At 36.4% G+C, this 18,458-nt stretch overlaps 1 protein-coding gene and 1 long non-coding RNA gene across 2 annotated transcripts; both read left to right on the top strand.

Annotated features, from left to right (window-relative positions):
* The first annotated feature begins 8,452 nt into the window (after window positions 1–8,452).
* LOC136806168 (uncharacterized) lies at window positions 8,453–9,586 on the top strand. The gene is made up of 4 exons (XM_067062730.1): window positions 8,453–8,999; window positions 9,123–9,188; window positions 9,319–9,510; window positions 9,576–9,586. The coding sequence occupies exons 1-4, from the start codon at window positions 8,453–8,455 to the stop codon at window positions 9,584–9,586; spliced, it is 816 nt and encodes a 271-aa protein (XP_066918831.1).
* Window positions 9,587–9,680: 94 nt separating this feature from the next.
* LOC136806180 (uncharacterized) lies at window positions 9,681–10,292 on the top strand. The gene is made up of 2 exons (XR_010846531.1): window positions 9,681–9,744; window positions 9,861–10,292. It is a non-coding gene; the product is annotated as an uncharacterized lncRNA (long non-coding RNA).
* The last annotated feature ends 8,166 nt before the right edge of the window (window positions 10,293–18,458 follow it).

The raw sequence follows: 18,458 nt of genomic DNA on the forward strand, positions 1-18,458 counted from the left end.
TGGCGTACGTCCAGAGGTACTTGGGTAGATTGGACTCGATAAGCATGGATCTTCCCATTTCGAAGAGTGTGCGCCAATTGCGTTCAGCCGTTCCGTTTTGATGTGGGGAGTACGGTGCGGATAACTCATGCTTGATAGAGTGTTTAACTAGAATTTCACGAAATTCCTTTGAAATATACTCTCCTCCATTATCACTTCTCATTTTCTTGACATCACCTACAGGAAATACATCTTCGAAAAAGTTCAAAGTTTTCACCTTACCGAAAGGTGCAATGTCAGCTAGAAATTTCTTAACTGCCTTTGGTGCATCAGACTTTGCTTTCAAGAAGTATGTAAAGAGGTTACCGGAAAAATCATCAGTAAATATTATGGCGTATCGATAACCATCCTTTGCTGCTGGTTCGATGGGGCCAGCAAGGTCTGTGTGGACCAATTCAAACTGTTCGGTTGCACGAATATCAGGTTCACGGTTTCTCTGGTTACATTGCTTGGCAAGGACGCATATTTCACAATCGAAAGTCTCATGATTGCAGATATGCATACCCGACACAACTTTCTCTAACTTTTCGATGTCGTGGGTATTACAATGTCCAAGAATTTTGTGCCACATTTCAAGGCTTTCTCGTCGGTTTTGGGATGAATAAGATTTATAGAGGTAATATAGACGATTTCTCTCTTCGATTTGGAATACGGTAATATCTGGAGTAATGAGTTCTGCATACTGTTCATAGAATCTCACTGATGCTCCGAATTTGGTTGCTGCTCTAGCAGAAAATATATTTTGGGGGAATGAGGATATGTAGAGTACATCTCTCAGTTGAACATTGACAGTTTCCCCTTCTTTCGTCACAAGTTTCACGATAACAGTTCCTCTCTTTAATGCAATGTTATTAACTCGACTTCCATCAGCAAGTTCGATGTGGTGGTTTGCTGGGTTGAAGGTGGGGTCCTCCTCAATGAAGCCATCATCATGGTTAATTATATGGGTTCATATATAGCCATTATAGTGGCTCCACAGTCTACTAAAAAGTTCTCACCACTAGCATACGTGTTTCGGTTATCGCTGGCTTTAAAAATGAATGAAAACGAATGTTCATTACCGTCATTGCTGGGTACGGAAGCTGCAGTTTTGGAGTGGTCATGTCCCGCAATACCGCAATTGTAACAAGTGAACGTTTTTGAGTCTCTCGTTTTCAATACAGATTCTTTGGTACTCTTTTCGGTCGATGAACGAATTAACTCTATTTCCTCGAAATTTCTGAGGGTTTGCTTGAACTTGAGAAACGTATCAACTTTTTCTGACTGGGTGATAAGGGCGACAAAAGGTTTGTATTCGTCAGATAAACCTTTCAAGACCATAGCAATTAACAAAGCATCACTTATCTGTTCATTAGCAGACCGCAATGACATGGCTGCTTTTTCTGCTCTCATAAGGTAATCTGTTATGTTCTCGTTCTTTCCTTTTTGTAACGTTGTTAATTGGTTGTACAATATAATAACTCTTGGTTTGCTATCACCAGCATAAAATTCTCGAAGAATCTTGAACGCCTTTCGACCATTATCTTTTGCTTCCCTGATGACTAGGGAGAGAGATCGGTCATCCAAAAATTGGATAAGTTCTGAAAATGCTGTCTCGTTCTTGTCGGCATTAACATCATCATTTTCCCCAACAAGAATGTCTTTGAGTTTCCTTAACTTCATGTAGCCTAAAATCTTAGTTTCCCAGATTTCAAACTTTCTCTCATCTCCATCGAATGTAAGATTTTTCCATTGGGTACTGGGCCCATAACCTGTTGAATCTTGTATGCTCATGATGAAGGAATTCCAGGAAACACAGTAAAAGTGAATACGTAGAAGCGAACTTCAGTTCTAAGAAATCTTCTGTAACTAGCATAAAAAACGTCTACCATATTAGATAAGAAAAACGTGGTGTAAAAAGACTAAGTTCTAACAAAATGACGTAATGTTCCGAAGTAAACAAATATGGCGGCTTTAAATATAAACAAAGTAGCGAGGCGAGCGTCATATAGCTGAACACTTTTTGGGTGTATTCTTGACCACTGCCTGTTGTACGGGTTTAGAAAGATACGACCGACCCCTCTGAATTCCCACATCTCGCCATTTCTTTTGCTCAACTTCTTGTTTAGGATAGTGGTACACTTTACCATTTTCAGCTGTGATGCTTATCCTCACCACAGCATTACAGGTGCTTTCGACTTCTTCAGCCTAAATTATATTTTAACATGAATTTATTTTAGCTGAGGCAAAAATTGATACCGAGTACAACGAAGGGAGAAAACTATGATAGGGAAAATAGTTTCCAAATCAACAAGCTCCGAGGACTCATTCGCAAAACAGCCTACCTTCTCCACCCATTTGAGGATCTGGATCACAAAAGTATTTCTGGCACTACGTTACATGAAGGACTTCGGTCATTTGAACTTTCTGCACAAGCTAATATGCTTAAGTACGTAAGACAACGACTCGCGGATGGAGAAAAGTGTAAGCTGGTACCTATCTACGTTACAGAAGAGGAATTTCAAGAAGCATCTAAAGTAGAAATCTTACAAAGGCTGAAATCAAGCTAAAGATATTTTAAATGATGGATCAGTTAGATACCGATGTTTCTAGTTTTTACGAAGAAATCTTTAATAAAACTGTGAAAAATGGTATAAAGCAAAAACATATCGATTTATACACCGAACTGATCGAGTGTGTTGATGAGTACAAAGCTGAAATCGAATCTTTGGCAGTTGCAACATCAAATGACGGTGAAGAATTGCTTACTTGTGAAGAAGTATGAATAACTTCAATAGAAAAGATTGACTACCTTTTTTAAGATCGTGTTTTTTCTCTTACAAAAAGTCACTTGTCTATCTCCATTGTCTGGTAAAAGAGAAGTTGACATCTTTCCCTTATGATGGGGCTTCTTTTCTGAGTAGAAAAAAATAGGGTCGGAAATTATTTTATTAATAGTCAGGCAGCTGAGGTCACATAAAAAAGTGCAGTAGCTACAAAGTTTGCGAGCAAACTTTAAACAGTTGTTTTCAATAGATACGACCTTTCTGAACACAGAATCATCAACCGGACAGTTTGAAAATAATTACCGGACGCGTCCGAAAATATTTTCGTATTTGATGACGTCACAAGCAAAATGAAAATTTTTATGAAAAAAAGCATAGACATATTATATACCAATCGACGCGTTTTTTGACGTAGATTAAGAAAAAGGTTATTGACTATGTCTGAAAATTTGATGATAAAAAGTTAAACGCTTCCGAAGTTTTGATGACGTCATATTTACACTTTCTTTAGTGTCGATTTTCTCGAGTTAGGTTGAGAAATCATATATATCCACTTAAAAGTCTTCAACAAACAAAACGCCAATTCAAAATATTCCACAATGTCAACTGTAAAAGCAAATACTTCATCTACCTACTAGAATGTCAAATCTGCAAGATCCAATACGTCGGTAAAACTGAAACACCCTTCAACGTCCGTTTGAACAACCACAGAAGCAATGCACTTCATCCGAAAGAAGACACCATCCCAGCGTGCAAAAACTTCAACAAGGAAGGACATAATTTCAATAGAGATGCTAAATTTACGATCATTGAACAGCTAAGAAATATCGAAGGAAATGAAAGCCAGCTGAAAAACACCATTCTATCACGAGAGAACTTTTGGATCAACAAACTAAAAACCTTAAAACCCAAGGGTTTAAACCAAGAACTCAATTTGATAGCGCCTTAAGTCTGTGTTTACACGTCCATTTTTTCCAGATCACTTACAGACGGCTCATAAATATACGTCACAAAAAAGCGTTTATTTGACGTCAAAAAAATTTTTTTTTTTGTTAAAAAAACTGAATTTTTTTAGCTAGAAATATACCTTGAAAACGGCCCTGGCCGAAACATGTTGGAAATTTCTAGCATCTAATGGTATTTTTGTCTCGATCCTCCGTCCGATATACACTTAAAAGTCTTCTCTATCGATTTTTGAGAGCTTTCGAATGGCGGTCTTAGATTTCAATTTTGATAAGTTTGAATTTTAGATTTTTTTTTCGCCACGGACAGGTAAAATTGACGTTACGGACATAAAGGAATAGCGTTGTAACTTTTTATAGCAAAATTTTCAGATATGGTTACTGACCATTTTCCTAATCTACGTTAAAAAACGCTTCGATTGGTATATAATATGTCTATGTTGGTTCTCAAAATTTTTTCAGTTAGCCTATGGGCACGCATGACGTCATCAGGTACTAAAATATTACCGGACACACTTAGGCACAGATAGTCCAATATTTCCCGCAGAGCCCTGCGGATTGACTTAAAATATGATATAGCAACTTTTCGAATCTTTAGTTATCAAAACCTTGAATCCCGCCGCCGCCTGCGGGTTTCCAAATCTCACTGCGGGTCCCCTGCGGGTAATTTATAAATCTTTATATCGAAACCTCAAATCCCGCCGCCGCCTGCGGGTTTCCAAATTTCACTGCAGGTTCCCTGCGGATAATTTATAAATCTTTAGTTATCGAAACCTCGAATCCCGCCGCCTGCGGGTTTCCAAATCTCACTGCGGGTTCCCTGCGGGTAATTTATAAATCTTTAGTTATCGAAACCTCGAATCCCGCCGCCGCCTGCGGGTTTCCAAATTTCACTGCGGATTCCCTGCGGGTAATTTATAAATCTTTAATTATCGAAATATCAGAAATTAATGAATTTCAGTAAACTATTTGGACACTCAAATCTTTGATGCGTTTGTATTTTGACTATTCAAAGTCTCTAATGCATAATCAAACTTCCAGAACAAAAATATAATACTTCCGAAAATATAAATGAAATTAAAGTACTGTAACAGTTGTTTAATTTTTTTCATGAAATTCCTTAAAATATAAATAAAATAACATTCTGTGATAATATCTACAATCACGTATTAACAATACAGTAACCGGCTTTCAGTAAACTATCTTCATATTTATATAACTTCTATATGTAATTATAATGAACTTTATAACCTGAAATACCTCTAATTATTACGAAATTCAATATGATTAATGTTATATACTACCCGTCGAAATAAAGGTAGTGAAAATTTCTGTTCCGAAACACACACACATAAAGTAAACTTATGTGTAAACTGTAGAACACGGTTATATTTTTTTCTACTGACAAAATAATGGCAAATCCAGCTCGACAACTGAACGACCAGACAATCGCCCGTTCTCTAGAATGTAATATCCTTCCATTGGTGAGTAACAATTAATTTATGAGTAGCTTTATTTTTTTTATTTTTCGTTTCGTAAATTCCTAATCTTATCCATGGTTCTCAAAACTATATCCTAAAACATACTCTCTCCATTTTAGATAAAAAAGACGGATACTGTTACTGCATGTCGTGTGATGCTGACGGATGATAACAGGCTTCTGGTTACTGATATAAGACATAGGTTGGACGATGCATTGGCAAATATGGAAATCAAATTTTTCATTTCTTGTGTTTCCGGGACGGAGTCGAATGCAAAGAAACCAGTCGAAGAACAGCCAGTCAAACCTAATTTCCGAGCATCTATCTCATATTTCATTGTCCATGGAAGTAAACTTAATCTGAACAAAATTAAGCAGCAATTCCATAACACCTCCAAAATTAACTTTGAGATCAAACCTTTGAGATCAAACAGTAAACACAAAGACACCGAGAAGAAAAGTGCAGAAGAAATGACCCTATCTGTCCACTTGAAACAGATCGTGAAGGTTTAAAATCTTTATTTCATTTCGCTTTTGTTTGGGTTTTAACAATTTTTCTCTCTTTTAGTGCTGAATAAGACCCTTAAAAATGTTACGTACTTTTAGCCGAAAAAATTTAGGAAATTTCAAGTAGAAGTAATGACTAGTTACAAAAAGTCCAACATTTTTTGTAGCGCATATTTCATTTATTTTATAATTCTATTTGATCAGGACCATAACCAAAAGTGCATCAAAGACCTGATCTTCCAAAGTATGTTGCATTGCTTTAAGACGGCCAACCCTTTGATGAAGGAAGAAGATGCTTTAGAGTTATGTCAAAACAATATAATGAAACCTTGCCGTCTCTACTGTGGGGATGGAAACATAATGAGAAGTTTTACGAACGCCAGCAGAAATTTGTTGACAGATGGACTGGTACATGTTAATGATACGTCAGACGAAATCTCACCTTCAGTGTCTGAATCAAAAACAACAATTTCTAAAGTGATTGACAAGATTGCATCGACCATGATGGAACTCAATCATCGGCTTTTTCATGGCAATATTTATCAATTGCACAAAAAAGGTTTGGAATACTTTTCGAGTTGTTGATTGATACCACTGATTCACATTGCATTAAATGTTTCAAAGGGATAAGTCTATTCTTTATTTGTCAATCTTTATTTATTAAAGAATCTTTTCTTTTTGAGATTTAAATTAAAAATTTGATATTTTTCAATCAAATTTATGCAACTCAAAATTTGGGTTTGATTTTCTTTCAGCTCGATTCACCTTTACGCTGTTCCTTGATGTCAATGCTTATCTTTCGAAACTACAACTAAACCCTGCTTTGCGCGAATCTATCATGATCCATGAAACTAAACTTAAACAAACAATGTCCAACGAACATACAGTGGTATGTATTTTGACTTACTTACTTTTAAGAAAATTTTATTTTTTTTCCTTTTCAAAGAAGACCATTTGAAGACCAGTAGCCCAAGACGTAGACCGTCGTTTTTATGAGACTTTTGTACTGAAAAGACCGTTGGCCCGTCGATACTAGGGAAAGTCGCTTTAATTTTATTGACACTTTGAGACTTTAAATAAATTTCTATCATTTTGAAAGAAGACCATTTGAAGACCATTAGCCCAAGACGTAGACCGTCGTTTTTATGAGACTTTTGTACTGAAAAGACCGTTGGCCCGTCGATACTAGGGGAAGTCGCTTGGATTTTATATTGACACTTTGAGACTTTAAAGAGAAATTTCTATCATTTTGAAAGAAGACCATTTGAAGACCAGTAGCCCAAGACGTAGACCGTCGTTTTTATGAGACTTTTGTACTGAAAAGACCGTTGGCCCGTCAATACTAGGGGAAGTCACTTTAATTTTATTGACACTTTGAGACTTTAAATAAATTTCTATCATTTTGAAAGAAGACCATTTGAAGACCATTAGCCCAAGACGTAGACCGTCGTTTTTATGAGACTTTTGTACTGAAAAGACCGTTGGCCCGTCGATACTAGGGGAAGTCGCTTGAATTTTATATTGACACTTTGAGACTTTAAAGAGAAATTTCTATCATTTTGAAAGAAGACCATTTGAAGACCAGTAGCCCAAGACGTAGACCGTCGTTTTTATGAGACTTTTGTACTGAAAAGACCGTTGGCCCGTCGATACTAGGGGAAGTCGCTTTGACTTGTTGAACTTTTGAGACTTTAAATAAATTTCTATCATTTTGAAAGAAGACCATTTGAAGACCAGTAGCCCAAGACGTAGACCGTCGTTTTTATGAGACTTTTGTACTGAAAAGACCGTTGGCCCGTCGATACTAGGGGAAGTTGCTTTAATTTTATTGAGACTTTGAGACTTTAAAGAGAAATTTCTATCATTTTGAAAGAAGACCATTTGAAGACCAGTAGCCCAAGACGTAGACCGTCGTTTTTATGAGACTTTTGTACTGAAAAGACCGTTGGCCCGTCAATACTAGGGGAAGTCACTTTAATTTTATTGACACTTTGAGACTTTAAAGAGAAATTTCTATCATTTTGAAAGAAGACCATTTGAAGACCAGTAGCCCAAGACGTAGACCGTCGTTTTTATGAGACTTTTGTACTGAGAAGACCGTTGGCCCGTCGATTCTATGAAAAATTGCTTTTACTCATTAAACTTTTGAGATTTTTAGGTTTTAGACTGACACTTTATTCACTTTTGTAAAGCTTTACGTCCCTTTCTTTAAGCAATTGTACTGTGTGAATCGTTAGACTGTTGATTTTTAAAATTTTATATAAGTTTTTGAATGTTTATTTCTTTTTCTTTAGCATTTTCCGAACATCAAAATTGATTACGACTACATCGAGGTTCGAAACAACGTTTATCTTAAGCTGTCAAGTCGAGCGTATGTGGAATGTCCCTTTACAGGAGAAGATTTCGGAAAAATAACTCCGAGAAGTTTCCAAGATTTCGACGCACATCGAACAAATTGTCATGGTGGGTATCTGGCGTCTGCAATGGAACGATGGTGCCCTACACTTGAATCACAGGCGAAGCTTGCCCATAAGATCTACCTTTGTTTATTAACCTATCAGGTGCCTTACAAAACCAAAAGGCTTGTTTTAACAGGTGACATTGATTGTGGTAAAACCTCGGTGGTCAATTTGTTCTTTGGGTTGATTCCAAGATCCAAAATTGCCATTATCACCAAAGAGGGTGTCTTTGGTTTGCAGATGGTCCGCCCAGACACAGAGCTGCTATTCATTGACGAATGGAGCAAAGAGATGGCATCAGCAGACATGGTGAAGATGTTGTTTCAAGGTGGTTCATTTCCTCAATCCATAAAATATGGCAGCCCTCTTATGCAAGAAATGAACGCAGGAGTGTTTGTGACCTGCAATCACATCCCTAAATTCCCTCGAAAACAACGAAAATCTGTCAAACGGCGAATCTCTAAAGTGAAATGTCGCAAACTTGAAGAAGAAATCCCTGAGGCTCCATCCTGGATAATGGAGAACGCGATGCATTGTTTGACCTACTTGATCAATCTGATCAACAACAACTTGAATGTGATTGAGCCCGCTGAGTTGACCTACACGCTTCCAACGGACGTCAAATGTGAGAAAACCGTCCCAAAGGATGACGTCGACGAAGAATCTCTTGAGCGAATTAAGAACTGTGTCGTTGATCCAGATGAGTCCGTCCCTTTGGCCGATCAAACGAATGACGAGTTGGAAGTGTTTCGTGTGGTTGGAGAAGAAGACATGGTATTGGAAGATGGTAAGCATAGATTTCATTCATTTTTCGTCGGAAAAATAACCAGTAGAGTTGCAGTATCTATGCAATGACATGTGATACGTAGATTGCAAGAAATGATCCTATAAAATATTCTTTTAACTCTAGAACCGAGCGAAACTCACGACGAAGGAATTTCTATTTTAACATCTCCTGATCATTCAGTGTCTAAAGGTATGCCTTCTTTTAAAATTTGTTTTGGAATTATGTCAAGTTTTCAAATATAGTTTGGACCAAAATCTTCGAAGATACTTCAAATGTAATTGGTTATGTATGTCTCAGAAATACTTCTTTTTTCATTTAGACGAGCTTGATGTCGAGAAACTTATTGGTTATGTATCATCAACAACAGACTTTGAATCAGATATTGAGCCCCCACGAAAACGGGCACGTGGAAACACAATCAGAAGCCCTGTACAAATGCCAAGTACATACACAGTCGCGAAGACTGTGTTGTATTCAATCGTTGAGAGAGTTGTCGAAATTGAAAAAAATGGTGAGAGTTTTCTCTATTTATGTTCCATTTTCTCAGCAATCTTAATTCTTTATTGTGCCTTGAAGACACAGATTAGACTTTGCAATAAGGAAATTCAGCTTGCTTTTAGCTTATTCTACTTGTTTATTTCAAAATAAAACGAAAACTTATCAATTTCTTTTTTAGGAGACGTCCAGCCATCAGAAATGATGTCGACGTCAAAGTCAATGGATAGTCAATGCTCTAAGCTACACGGTAAGTTCATGTCATTTTTCTATTCTGAATATAGTGAGCGTCATATAAACGAGTTAAAGCAAAGCATAAGCACTTGTGGTATGGAAAATTGACATAAGGTATTTTCCCTATTTCAGCCAGCGAGAGTCCAGTCAAGGAGAAGACTTCAATTAAATATCCACAGCGTTTCCAGCTTGATCTCGTCAATGGAGCCCAGTATTGGCAACTGGTACGTGCCTATCTTGAATACAACCTTGGGTTTAGAACGTTGAACGACGCCGTGGCTTTTTCGTTGTTTCAAACCTATGACAAATTTCAAGCCTCGATGAACAGCCCGAGACCACCAACGACGGCTGATCCAAAGATCGACGCCTCTTTGATTGTAGTTAACAAACTACGTCCAAATTTTGATCTACCTGGATTCTTGAAAAAGTATCCGTCATGCGTCGAAACCATCAAACAAATACGCAAGAAAATTGGCGTGAAATTCAATGCTTCTATTTTGTAAATTTTTTCATATATATTTTTCACTAACTGTCTTCACTGGAGTAGCTCTTACAAGAATCAAATCTGTGCCTTTTTTACTGATGATTTTTTTATGAAATTTGGATAAGTATTGGTGATTTCAACGGTCTACTGGTCTACTTGGTACAAAACGCTTAACAATTTATTGGTCTTCTACATGGTCTAATGGTCCTTAGGGTGGCCTTCATTTGAGTTCTTTTTATCTTTAAAATTTTGATATACAAATTTTATCACATATTTTTCTTCTTGACAATTTCAAACATATCTCAAGAATATCAGACTTTGAAAATTCATCATATCCTTTTCAACTCTAAAATCTGACGGTCTGACGGTCTACTCTATAGAAACTCTCATAAAATCAACGGTCTTCTATATGGTCTAACGGTCTACAGTATGGTCTTCACTTTCGAATGAAATTAATTAAAAGATTCTGAGTAGAGAGTTTGGATGTTTCGAAAAGTTTTTCATTTTCTCTTAGCCCTATGATCTCAAATCGGACGGTCTGACGGTCTACTCTATAGAAACTCTCATAAAATCAACGGTCTTCTATATGGTCTAACGGTCTAGAGTATGGTCTTCACTTTCGAATGAAAATGATTTAAAAGATTCTGAGCAGAGACTTTGGATGTTTCGAAAAGTTTTTCATTTTCTCTTAGCCCTATGATCTCAAATCGGACGGTCTGACGGTCTACTCTATAGAAACTCTCATAAAATCAACGGTCTTCTATATGGTTTAACGGTCTACAGTATGGTCTTCACTTTCGAATGAAATTAATTAAAAGATTCTGAGTAGAGACTTTGGATGTTTCGAAAAGTTTTTCATTTTCTCTTAGCCCTATGATCTCAAATCGGACGGTCTGACGGTCTACTCTATAGAAACTCTCATAAAATCAACGGTCTTCTATATGGTCTAACGGTCTACAGTATGGTCTTCACTTTCGAATGAAATTAATTAAAAGATTCTGAGTAGAGAGTTTGGATGTTTCGAAAATTTTTTCATTTTCTCTTAGCCCTATGATCTCAAATCGGACGGTCTGACGGTCTACTCTATAGAAACTCTCATAAAATCAACGGTCTTCTATATGGTCTAACGGTCTACAGTATGGTCTTCACTTTCGAATGAAATTAATTAAAAGATTCTGAGCAGAGACTTTGGATGTTTCGAAAAGTTTTTCATTTTCTCTTAGCCCTATGATCTCAAATCGGACGGTCTGACGGTCTACTCTATAGAAACTCTCATAAAATCAACGGTCTTCTATATGGTCTAACGGTCTAGAGTATGGTCTTCACTTTCGAATGAAAATGATTTAAAAAATTCTGAGCAGAGACTTTGGATGTTTCGAAAAGTTTTTCATTTTCTCTTAGCCCTATGATCTCAAATCGGACGGTCTGACGGTCTACTCTATAGAAACTCTCATAAAATCAACGGTCTTCTATATGGTCTAACGGTCTACAGTATGGTCTTCACTTTCGAATGAAATTAATTAAAAGATTCTGAGTAGAGACTTTGGATGTTTCGAAAAGTTTTTCATTTTCTCTTAGCCCTATGATCTCAAATCGGACGGTCTGACGGTCTACTCTATAGAAACTCTCATAAAATCAACGGTCTTCTATATGGTCTAACGGTCTAGAGTATGGTCTTCACTTTCGAATGAAAATGATTTAAAAATTCTGAGCAGAGACTTTGGATGTTTCGAAAAGTTTTTCATTTTCTCTTAGCCCTATGATCTCAAATCGGACGGTCGGACGGTCTACTCTATAGAAACTCTCATAAAATCAACGGTCTTCTATATGGTCTAACGGTCTACAGTATGGTCTTCACTTTCGAATGAAAATGATTTAAAAGATTCTGAGCAGAGACTTTGGATGTTTCGAAAAGTTTTTCATTTTCTCTTAGCCCTATGATCTCAAATCGGACGGTCGGACGGTCTACTCTATAGAAACTCTCATAAAATCAACGGTCTTCTATATGGTCTAACGGTCTAGAGTATGGCCTTCACTTTCGAACAAAATTAATTTAAAAATTCTTAGCAGAGACTTTGGATGTTTCGAAAAGTTTTTCATTTTCTCTTAGCCCTATGATCTCAAATCGGACGGTCTGACGGTCTACTCTATAGAAACTCTCATAAAATCAACGGTCTTCTATATGGTCCAACGGTCTACAGTATGGTCTTCACTTTCAGGACACAATATTCTGAAATTGAGACTTGGAAGTTTTGAAAAAATTATCCACTGCTTTGATTTTTAAGAATTTTAGCGTTTTACTTGGTATATAATGGATTTTTTGTAAATTCGGACCATAACGTTTTGTCACAGTTTAGCAGGAGGACACTCTCCAGAATTATTGAAAACTTTCCTTTTGGTAGAGATGGCAGATTTGAAACGTCAAAAAGAAGAGGAAATGTTCGACAAAAATTGCACATGTTTTAGCCAGTACACTATGGAGAAGCTATACGGAGCGAAAAAAAAAGGTAATTTTGAATATTTGACGCATTCAGGGTCTATTGATGCGATTTTGATATAGAAGTATTTCCCTATGTTTCTGTATCAAATTTCGACCAACATTTTACTAATATCTATGTTTTTTTTAATTTTAGAACCTGAGGTGATTGTCATTTCTTCGGACGATGAAACTGAAAGATATAGCGGCAAAGAAGAAACGTTCGTTAAAAGAAAGGTTTCCAAGAGAATAATCGAAGTGAAGATAGAAATTGAAGATATTTTTTCAAAGAAAAAGAAAAAGAAAACTTTAAAATAAAACAAAAAGGATGTTTTCGTTGTCCCTGAACTCATTCTTATTCTTTAAGAAAATCCGTCTTCTTATGTCTTCTTCTCAATTTCAAAAAGATCCAAAATAAAAGTGAAAGGGCTTCAATTTTCTGTATGCTCTCATATATTTCCAATAATATATTCTAAATAATAAACACAAGTTAAGTTCTCTTAAGTTAAGTCAATTTACAAGTCTGGGCCCTACGACATAATGTTGCCCCCTGTCTTGAGGAATGAAATTTGAACTCAGGATCAGCCAAAATTTTTGACCATGCACAACCGTATTTTTGAATTCCTAGTTTTAAAAAGTTATCTTCGGCTGAAGAAAATGCAACTTTTTTCTGGCGTTTTTGAGTCTTTTGCGCTATTGATCCTGACTGTTCAATATTGAAAATAGGGCTTGGGAACTTCGATATATCCAATGTTTCTGTAATTTTAGAGAGAGCATTAATTGATGGAGTCTCGTCCGTTAATTTCTCCATTACTTTTCTGCCTTTTGATGCAACATCTCTAGATTGAAGCTTTTGATAGTGGACCCGCGCTACAAATGAAGTATGTTTTTGGTCCTGGGAAAGAACATGCTGTTCTTCGACTGTTAATTTCGCTGCGCTTTCCGTTTCAATGATCTGTCGGTATCTAGTTGGATTGATGTACTTTCCAATAGCTTGAAAAACTAACCTTCCAAAGACGTCACTAAGACGTGAAAGTTGCGTTCCGTTTCTTGTAACTAGAAGATAGTCACATGTCGGATTCATCCTTGGTCTAATACATTTGATGTATCCATTTACAATATCTAAGACTTGTTTTGTAAAAATTAAAGTGTCAAATCCGTATTTTTCCATAGTTTTGAAAACTGTTTGGTCGATCATTCCATTTTGGTCAACATTCTCTATCATTTCTACAGTCAGATATTGAAATGTCATAGGTCTAGTAGCTTTTACCATAAGGAACAGAACTGCAGTGAGAAACCCAGTACAAAATGACAGATCGTGTGACGATGGACGAAAGTCTTTAGTGGAGGTACTAAGTAAAATTTGAGTAAATCTTTCGGCATGATGAGGAATAACTGATTGCATATCTTCTAGGCTTGCCCAGCAATCTATCTTAGACAAATAATCGACACTAAGTAAAATGTTCCATTCACATCGCATTTTTCGAGCCAGCGTTTTTTTAACACGGTCAATATAAATCTCTGATACCACATATGTTTCGTTAAGTGCTGTGCTGTTCATTCTCCTAAAATCTAAAACATGTGACAACGAGTTCATATATCCTATTAAACCAGCATAACCAACATGCCAATCCTTTTTTAAGTATTCAATAAAGTCTGAGATAGAAGAAATTGAACCGACACAATAATCTACGATGGTTAGTGGTATATCCCACTCAGGGTAGCAATCTTGACAGCAAAATTTCAAGAATTTCAAAACTCTGCAACTAACTTGACTTGACTGTTTATAGCTTTTTGAGCCACCGACGGCACTACACAGCCAGGATTTAAAGGAAATGTCAAATGAACAGTCTCGATTAAAAGATGGTATATCGGTAGTCCTGCTGCGCTTCGTTCTTGTTAGGGTTCTAGATATCACAACCTGTTTCGGTAAAACATCCTCTACATTTGGCTTTGCGTCAAAAAAATAAAACCACCCATGTCTCTGATAAACATGCTTCCTGCAACCTCGTTGTGTTTGGTACGATTCACTGTCACAACTTTTTACAGGACAATTAAATAACCCATCTTTATCTGGAACCAAACTCAAGCGTTTTGGCTTGGAAGCAGCTCCTACAGCATCTTTCCAAATTTTCTTTGATAACAGTTTCTTTGGCATTCCTTTTCCACGCACAATATACAAATAAAACCAATATCGACCGAATCCATCCGTTTGAAAAGAAAATTGCATAAAGTTTCAAAGCGTAGCAAAAACACCCTGATTTGTATTCAAAACAAAGAAATTCCGGGGATAGTCAGTCAGAGTCAATCGCTTATTAATTTTGAATATGAATTAGCATAATTTAGCAAAATTTAAATTTGAACCAATCTCTATCCAGTAAACGAGTCGGTTGGTTGTACCCCCGGGCTTTCTTTAGAAAGAAATTATAAGAACGAAAATGTTTTCTTAAAAAGGAGACCCCCTTGAATTTCGAAAATTCCAGCTTGAATTACTAGTTTCAGCTTTTTAAAACGGAGGTACTTGATGGGAAATTTCTTATAGATAAATGGGAACTACAAAGTCAACTAAAACCCCCTAATTCTTTCAAGCAATCAAGCTTTTAATATGAGGCTATTAAAACATCCAGGGTGTAAAAGATAAAATGAAGTTTTTTAGAAGAACATATTTCAAAACAGTCTTAATTCGTCCCCTTTTCGGTCAGTAAAATGCTCACTCGACATAAACGGAGTAACGTTAGGTAAAATACTCTTATTCAAAGATTTTCTTATAAATGACAATAACTTTTAGAGGAACGAAAACGACCTCATTAGATGCTCTCAAAGGACCGTTTATTTTCTTTCGATTTCTAGTAAAAAGGAATCATAGAGTCCTTAAATGAAACACAGAAAGGAACGTTTGTAACAATTTAATTGAATACCATAGCAAATATACTACAATCTCCTTTGAGACGCCTTGTACCTTTTAAAGTATTCCCATCCATAAAAATGGCAGATATACATTTTGGAAATTAAAAAAAACAGTTGATTTTGACTTGAACAAAAGGAACATAATTATTATGAAACGTATATAACTATATTTAAAAATGGAAGCTCTTTGATTATTACAGATAACACAAAAAAGTGCATGATAATGAAACTACCTATTTTCTTAAAACACACGCTTATAATAAAATAAAGAAAAAACAAGTTGTATAAACAGTGAAATTTTGCAACGAATTAAATAATAATTGATTTATGCTTGGATTTTTCCAAACAAATTTTGTTATGAGTGTCATCAATAAATTTAAAAAATAACAACCTTTTGCAGTAGCTCATTTTTCGAGTCATATACTTAAAACGATTAAGTTGACTGTTAGACTGTTCAGCTACTTCGGTGTTAAGTCCTCTCACGCACAAATCTGTCTAAATGGATGATAAAGACAATCAACATGTGGAAGCAATTTTGGCTGAGTATGTTTCTCGACATGAAATATATCCACGATGAAATCTAGCGCCTCGTATTTTTTTGCAATTAGATCCCCTCGTTACTAACCGTTGTATGAAGGATGAATCCACACGAACGTCGTACACATTCCAGATAAATTTTGAGCTGTTTCTCCAAACGTGTCAAAAGATACAAGAATCTGAAGATAAAGACTCTGAGTGTACAGTTCATAGTGAATAACGTATCACAGGGTCTGAATAAATAAAACATTCCTGCTGGCCTCGAATGAAAACGATCGACATTCCTCCTCTTTCTACAGCTAATCTTCATCGACAACTACAATTGTCTAAAATTTTTAGCAAATTGTTTGGTGAACGGTCTCTGTCCAGTTGCGTTATTGTTTCACCGGTTTTTTCATTTTCATGTACATGACAGAACTTTGATTTGGTTTGGTGTTGGTTACCTCTCTGGGGATTTTGTATGCACAACTCATATGAGTTCACCTTCCACGCAACCTAAAACACGCGGTTTGGGGTGCATCACATATCGTCGATACAGTTTCGTTCCATCGATTACAATAAATTCTTTCTTTGCAGCCAGGCTTGTACTATTCCTCAGCCACTTTGAATCCACTTCCGATTTGATTTCTTCATAGACCATTCCACACAGCGCTTCAACATCTAATTCCTTTGATACTTTCTTTCTCGGCCAATATAAAGTTATCTGGTATTCAATAATACGATAAATATACCACGCTGTTTCCAACCTATCAGGATTAATCCTGTCCATTATATGTCCAGTTGTACGATTATATCAGCAGCTTGCTCAAATGACACTCCGCCGATGAGATCATATTGTCTGTCATTTAACAATTTTCTGGTGAGGCAATCCAAATTGAACAACAATACCTCAAGTTGCTGAAATCGAAAGTCTTTGACAAAGTTTTCTTATTTTCTGTAAAACCAGTAATGGGTAGTGGAGCATTTCGCACACTTTGAAGATACGAATGGGCTTTATGCTCTCCATCAGTAGAATACAATTTTGACAGTGGCAATTTTGGTTGCAATTTCAGAAAAGTACCCACAACAATAATATGCTGTGGCAACAAGAATAACGGTACCTTAATCGTCTTTGTGTCAAATTAATTCAGCTTCGAATGTTTTTGTTCAAGTTTGCATATCATTTGAATTGTCATTCAAATTCTGTCGTCTGAACGGTGTTTCCCTCATCATGAATATCAATTAGTAGTCCGTGGACAAGAAAAGGTTCTTCAGAAATCAACTTTTGCGATTGAGAATGATTTCCTTCGTCCTCGGTGTCTGACGGGATGCTTTATATAGGTCGCACAACAGGAGCAACATCTCGAACTTGACCTCATTTCAATTTTGCTCTTTTCTATTCGTGTATGTCGTTATTTGTGAATTAATGAAAATGAAGTCGTGTCGATGCGTTCCATTTTCTGACGTCAATTTTAACCATCTTTGAGAATGAAGTCATTGAGTGTAAATAAAGTGACGTCAGGGCTTTCTGAACGTTTACTTTTATACAATCGTGGTTTCATCTCCACAATCTAGTAAAAAACTTCGATCTGCGAACATCCTTTGTGTGCGATTTCAAAGTACTTGCCACTTCATTATCAGGTATGTAAGCTTGAATTTAATTAGAATCCATCGAATAAATATAAAACTTTAGGTCTTTATGCGTATTTTATATCATGAACTTGTTTATATGTTTTGGCGTCATTAAGATATTTTTTGAATGATATCACTTTTTTTCGATCACGAGTGGGCTCTTGTAAAGCTGTCTACCTAAAATTTCTCTTTTTTTTTCAGAATGTCGAAATATCCACCCATCGATGATGCTGACTATAAAGAGGTTATAACTAATGCATGGAAAGTCAAATACGACACGAAAACTTGGTTTCCCAATCAAGTTGCTGAATGGATAAATCATCATTCTACGATATTGGGCGTCCCTGAAACGTATCTATCTGTGCCACTTTTGGTGTCCGCTGGCTAGCTCCAACATGCGACGTAAATGCGGGAGACTTACAACTGAACCCACGATACTATACCGTTAGGTGCGGAAGATCAGCACCAATAAATCGTCGGAAATGAAAATCATCAAAGATCTATGGAAATGGTGGAGAAAAAGCCGGAGATCTCATACCTTTGACAGCGGGACATTGAAGGTTTAATAATGCAATCTATGCGAATTAAATTAAAGTACCCTTGCATGTCCGACGAATTTGCTACATTTTTCGATGGATTGGACAAAGGACCTAGCAGCAGCGAGCGTTCAAGTACCTATCTTATACTCCGGAACCATTGGTCGAAAAAGACGAAA

Source organism: Clytia hemisphaerica, unplaced genomic scaffold, assembly GCF_902728285.1.
Source record: "Clytia hemisphaerica strain Z4C2 unplaced genomic scaffold, Clytia hemisphaerica genome assembly, whole genome shotgun sequence".
Lineage (NCBI taxonomy): Eukaryota > Metazoa > Cnidaria > Hydrozoa > Leptothecata > Clytiidae > Clytia > Clytia hemisphaerica.

Excerpts from the sequence above, each read along its gene's own strand:
- LOC136806168 (XM_067062730.1), top strand. The coding sequence starts at position 8,453 with ATGGTCCGCCCAGACACAGAGCTGCTATTCATTGACGAATGGAGCAAA. Across the intron at positions 9,000-9,122 it reads AGACATGGTATTGGAAGATG|AACCGAGCGAAACTCACGAC; the intron begins GTAAGCATAGAT and ends TTTTAACTCTAG. Across the intron at positions 9,189-9,318 it reads TGATCATTCAGTGTCTAAAG|ACGAGCTTGATGTCGAGAAA; the intron begins GTATGCCTTCTT and ends TTTTTCATTTAG.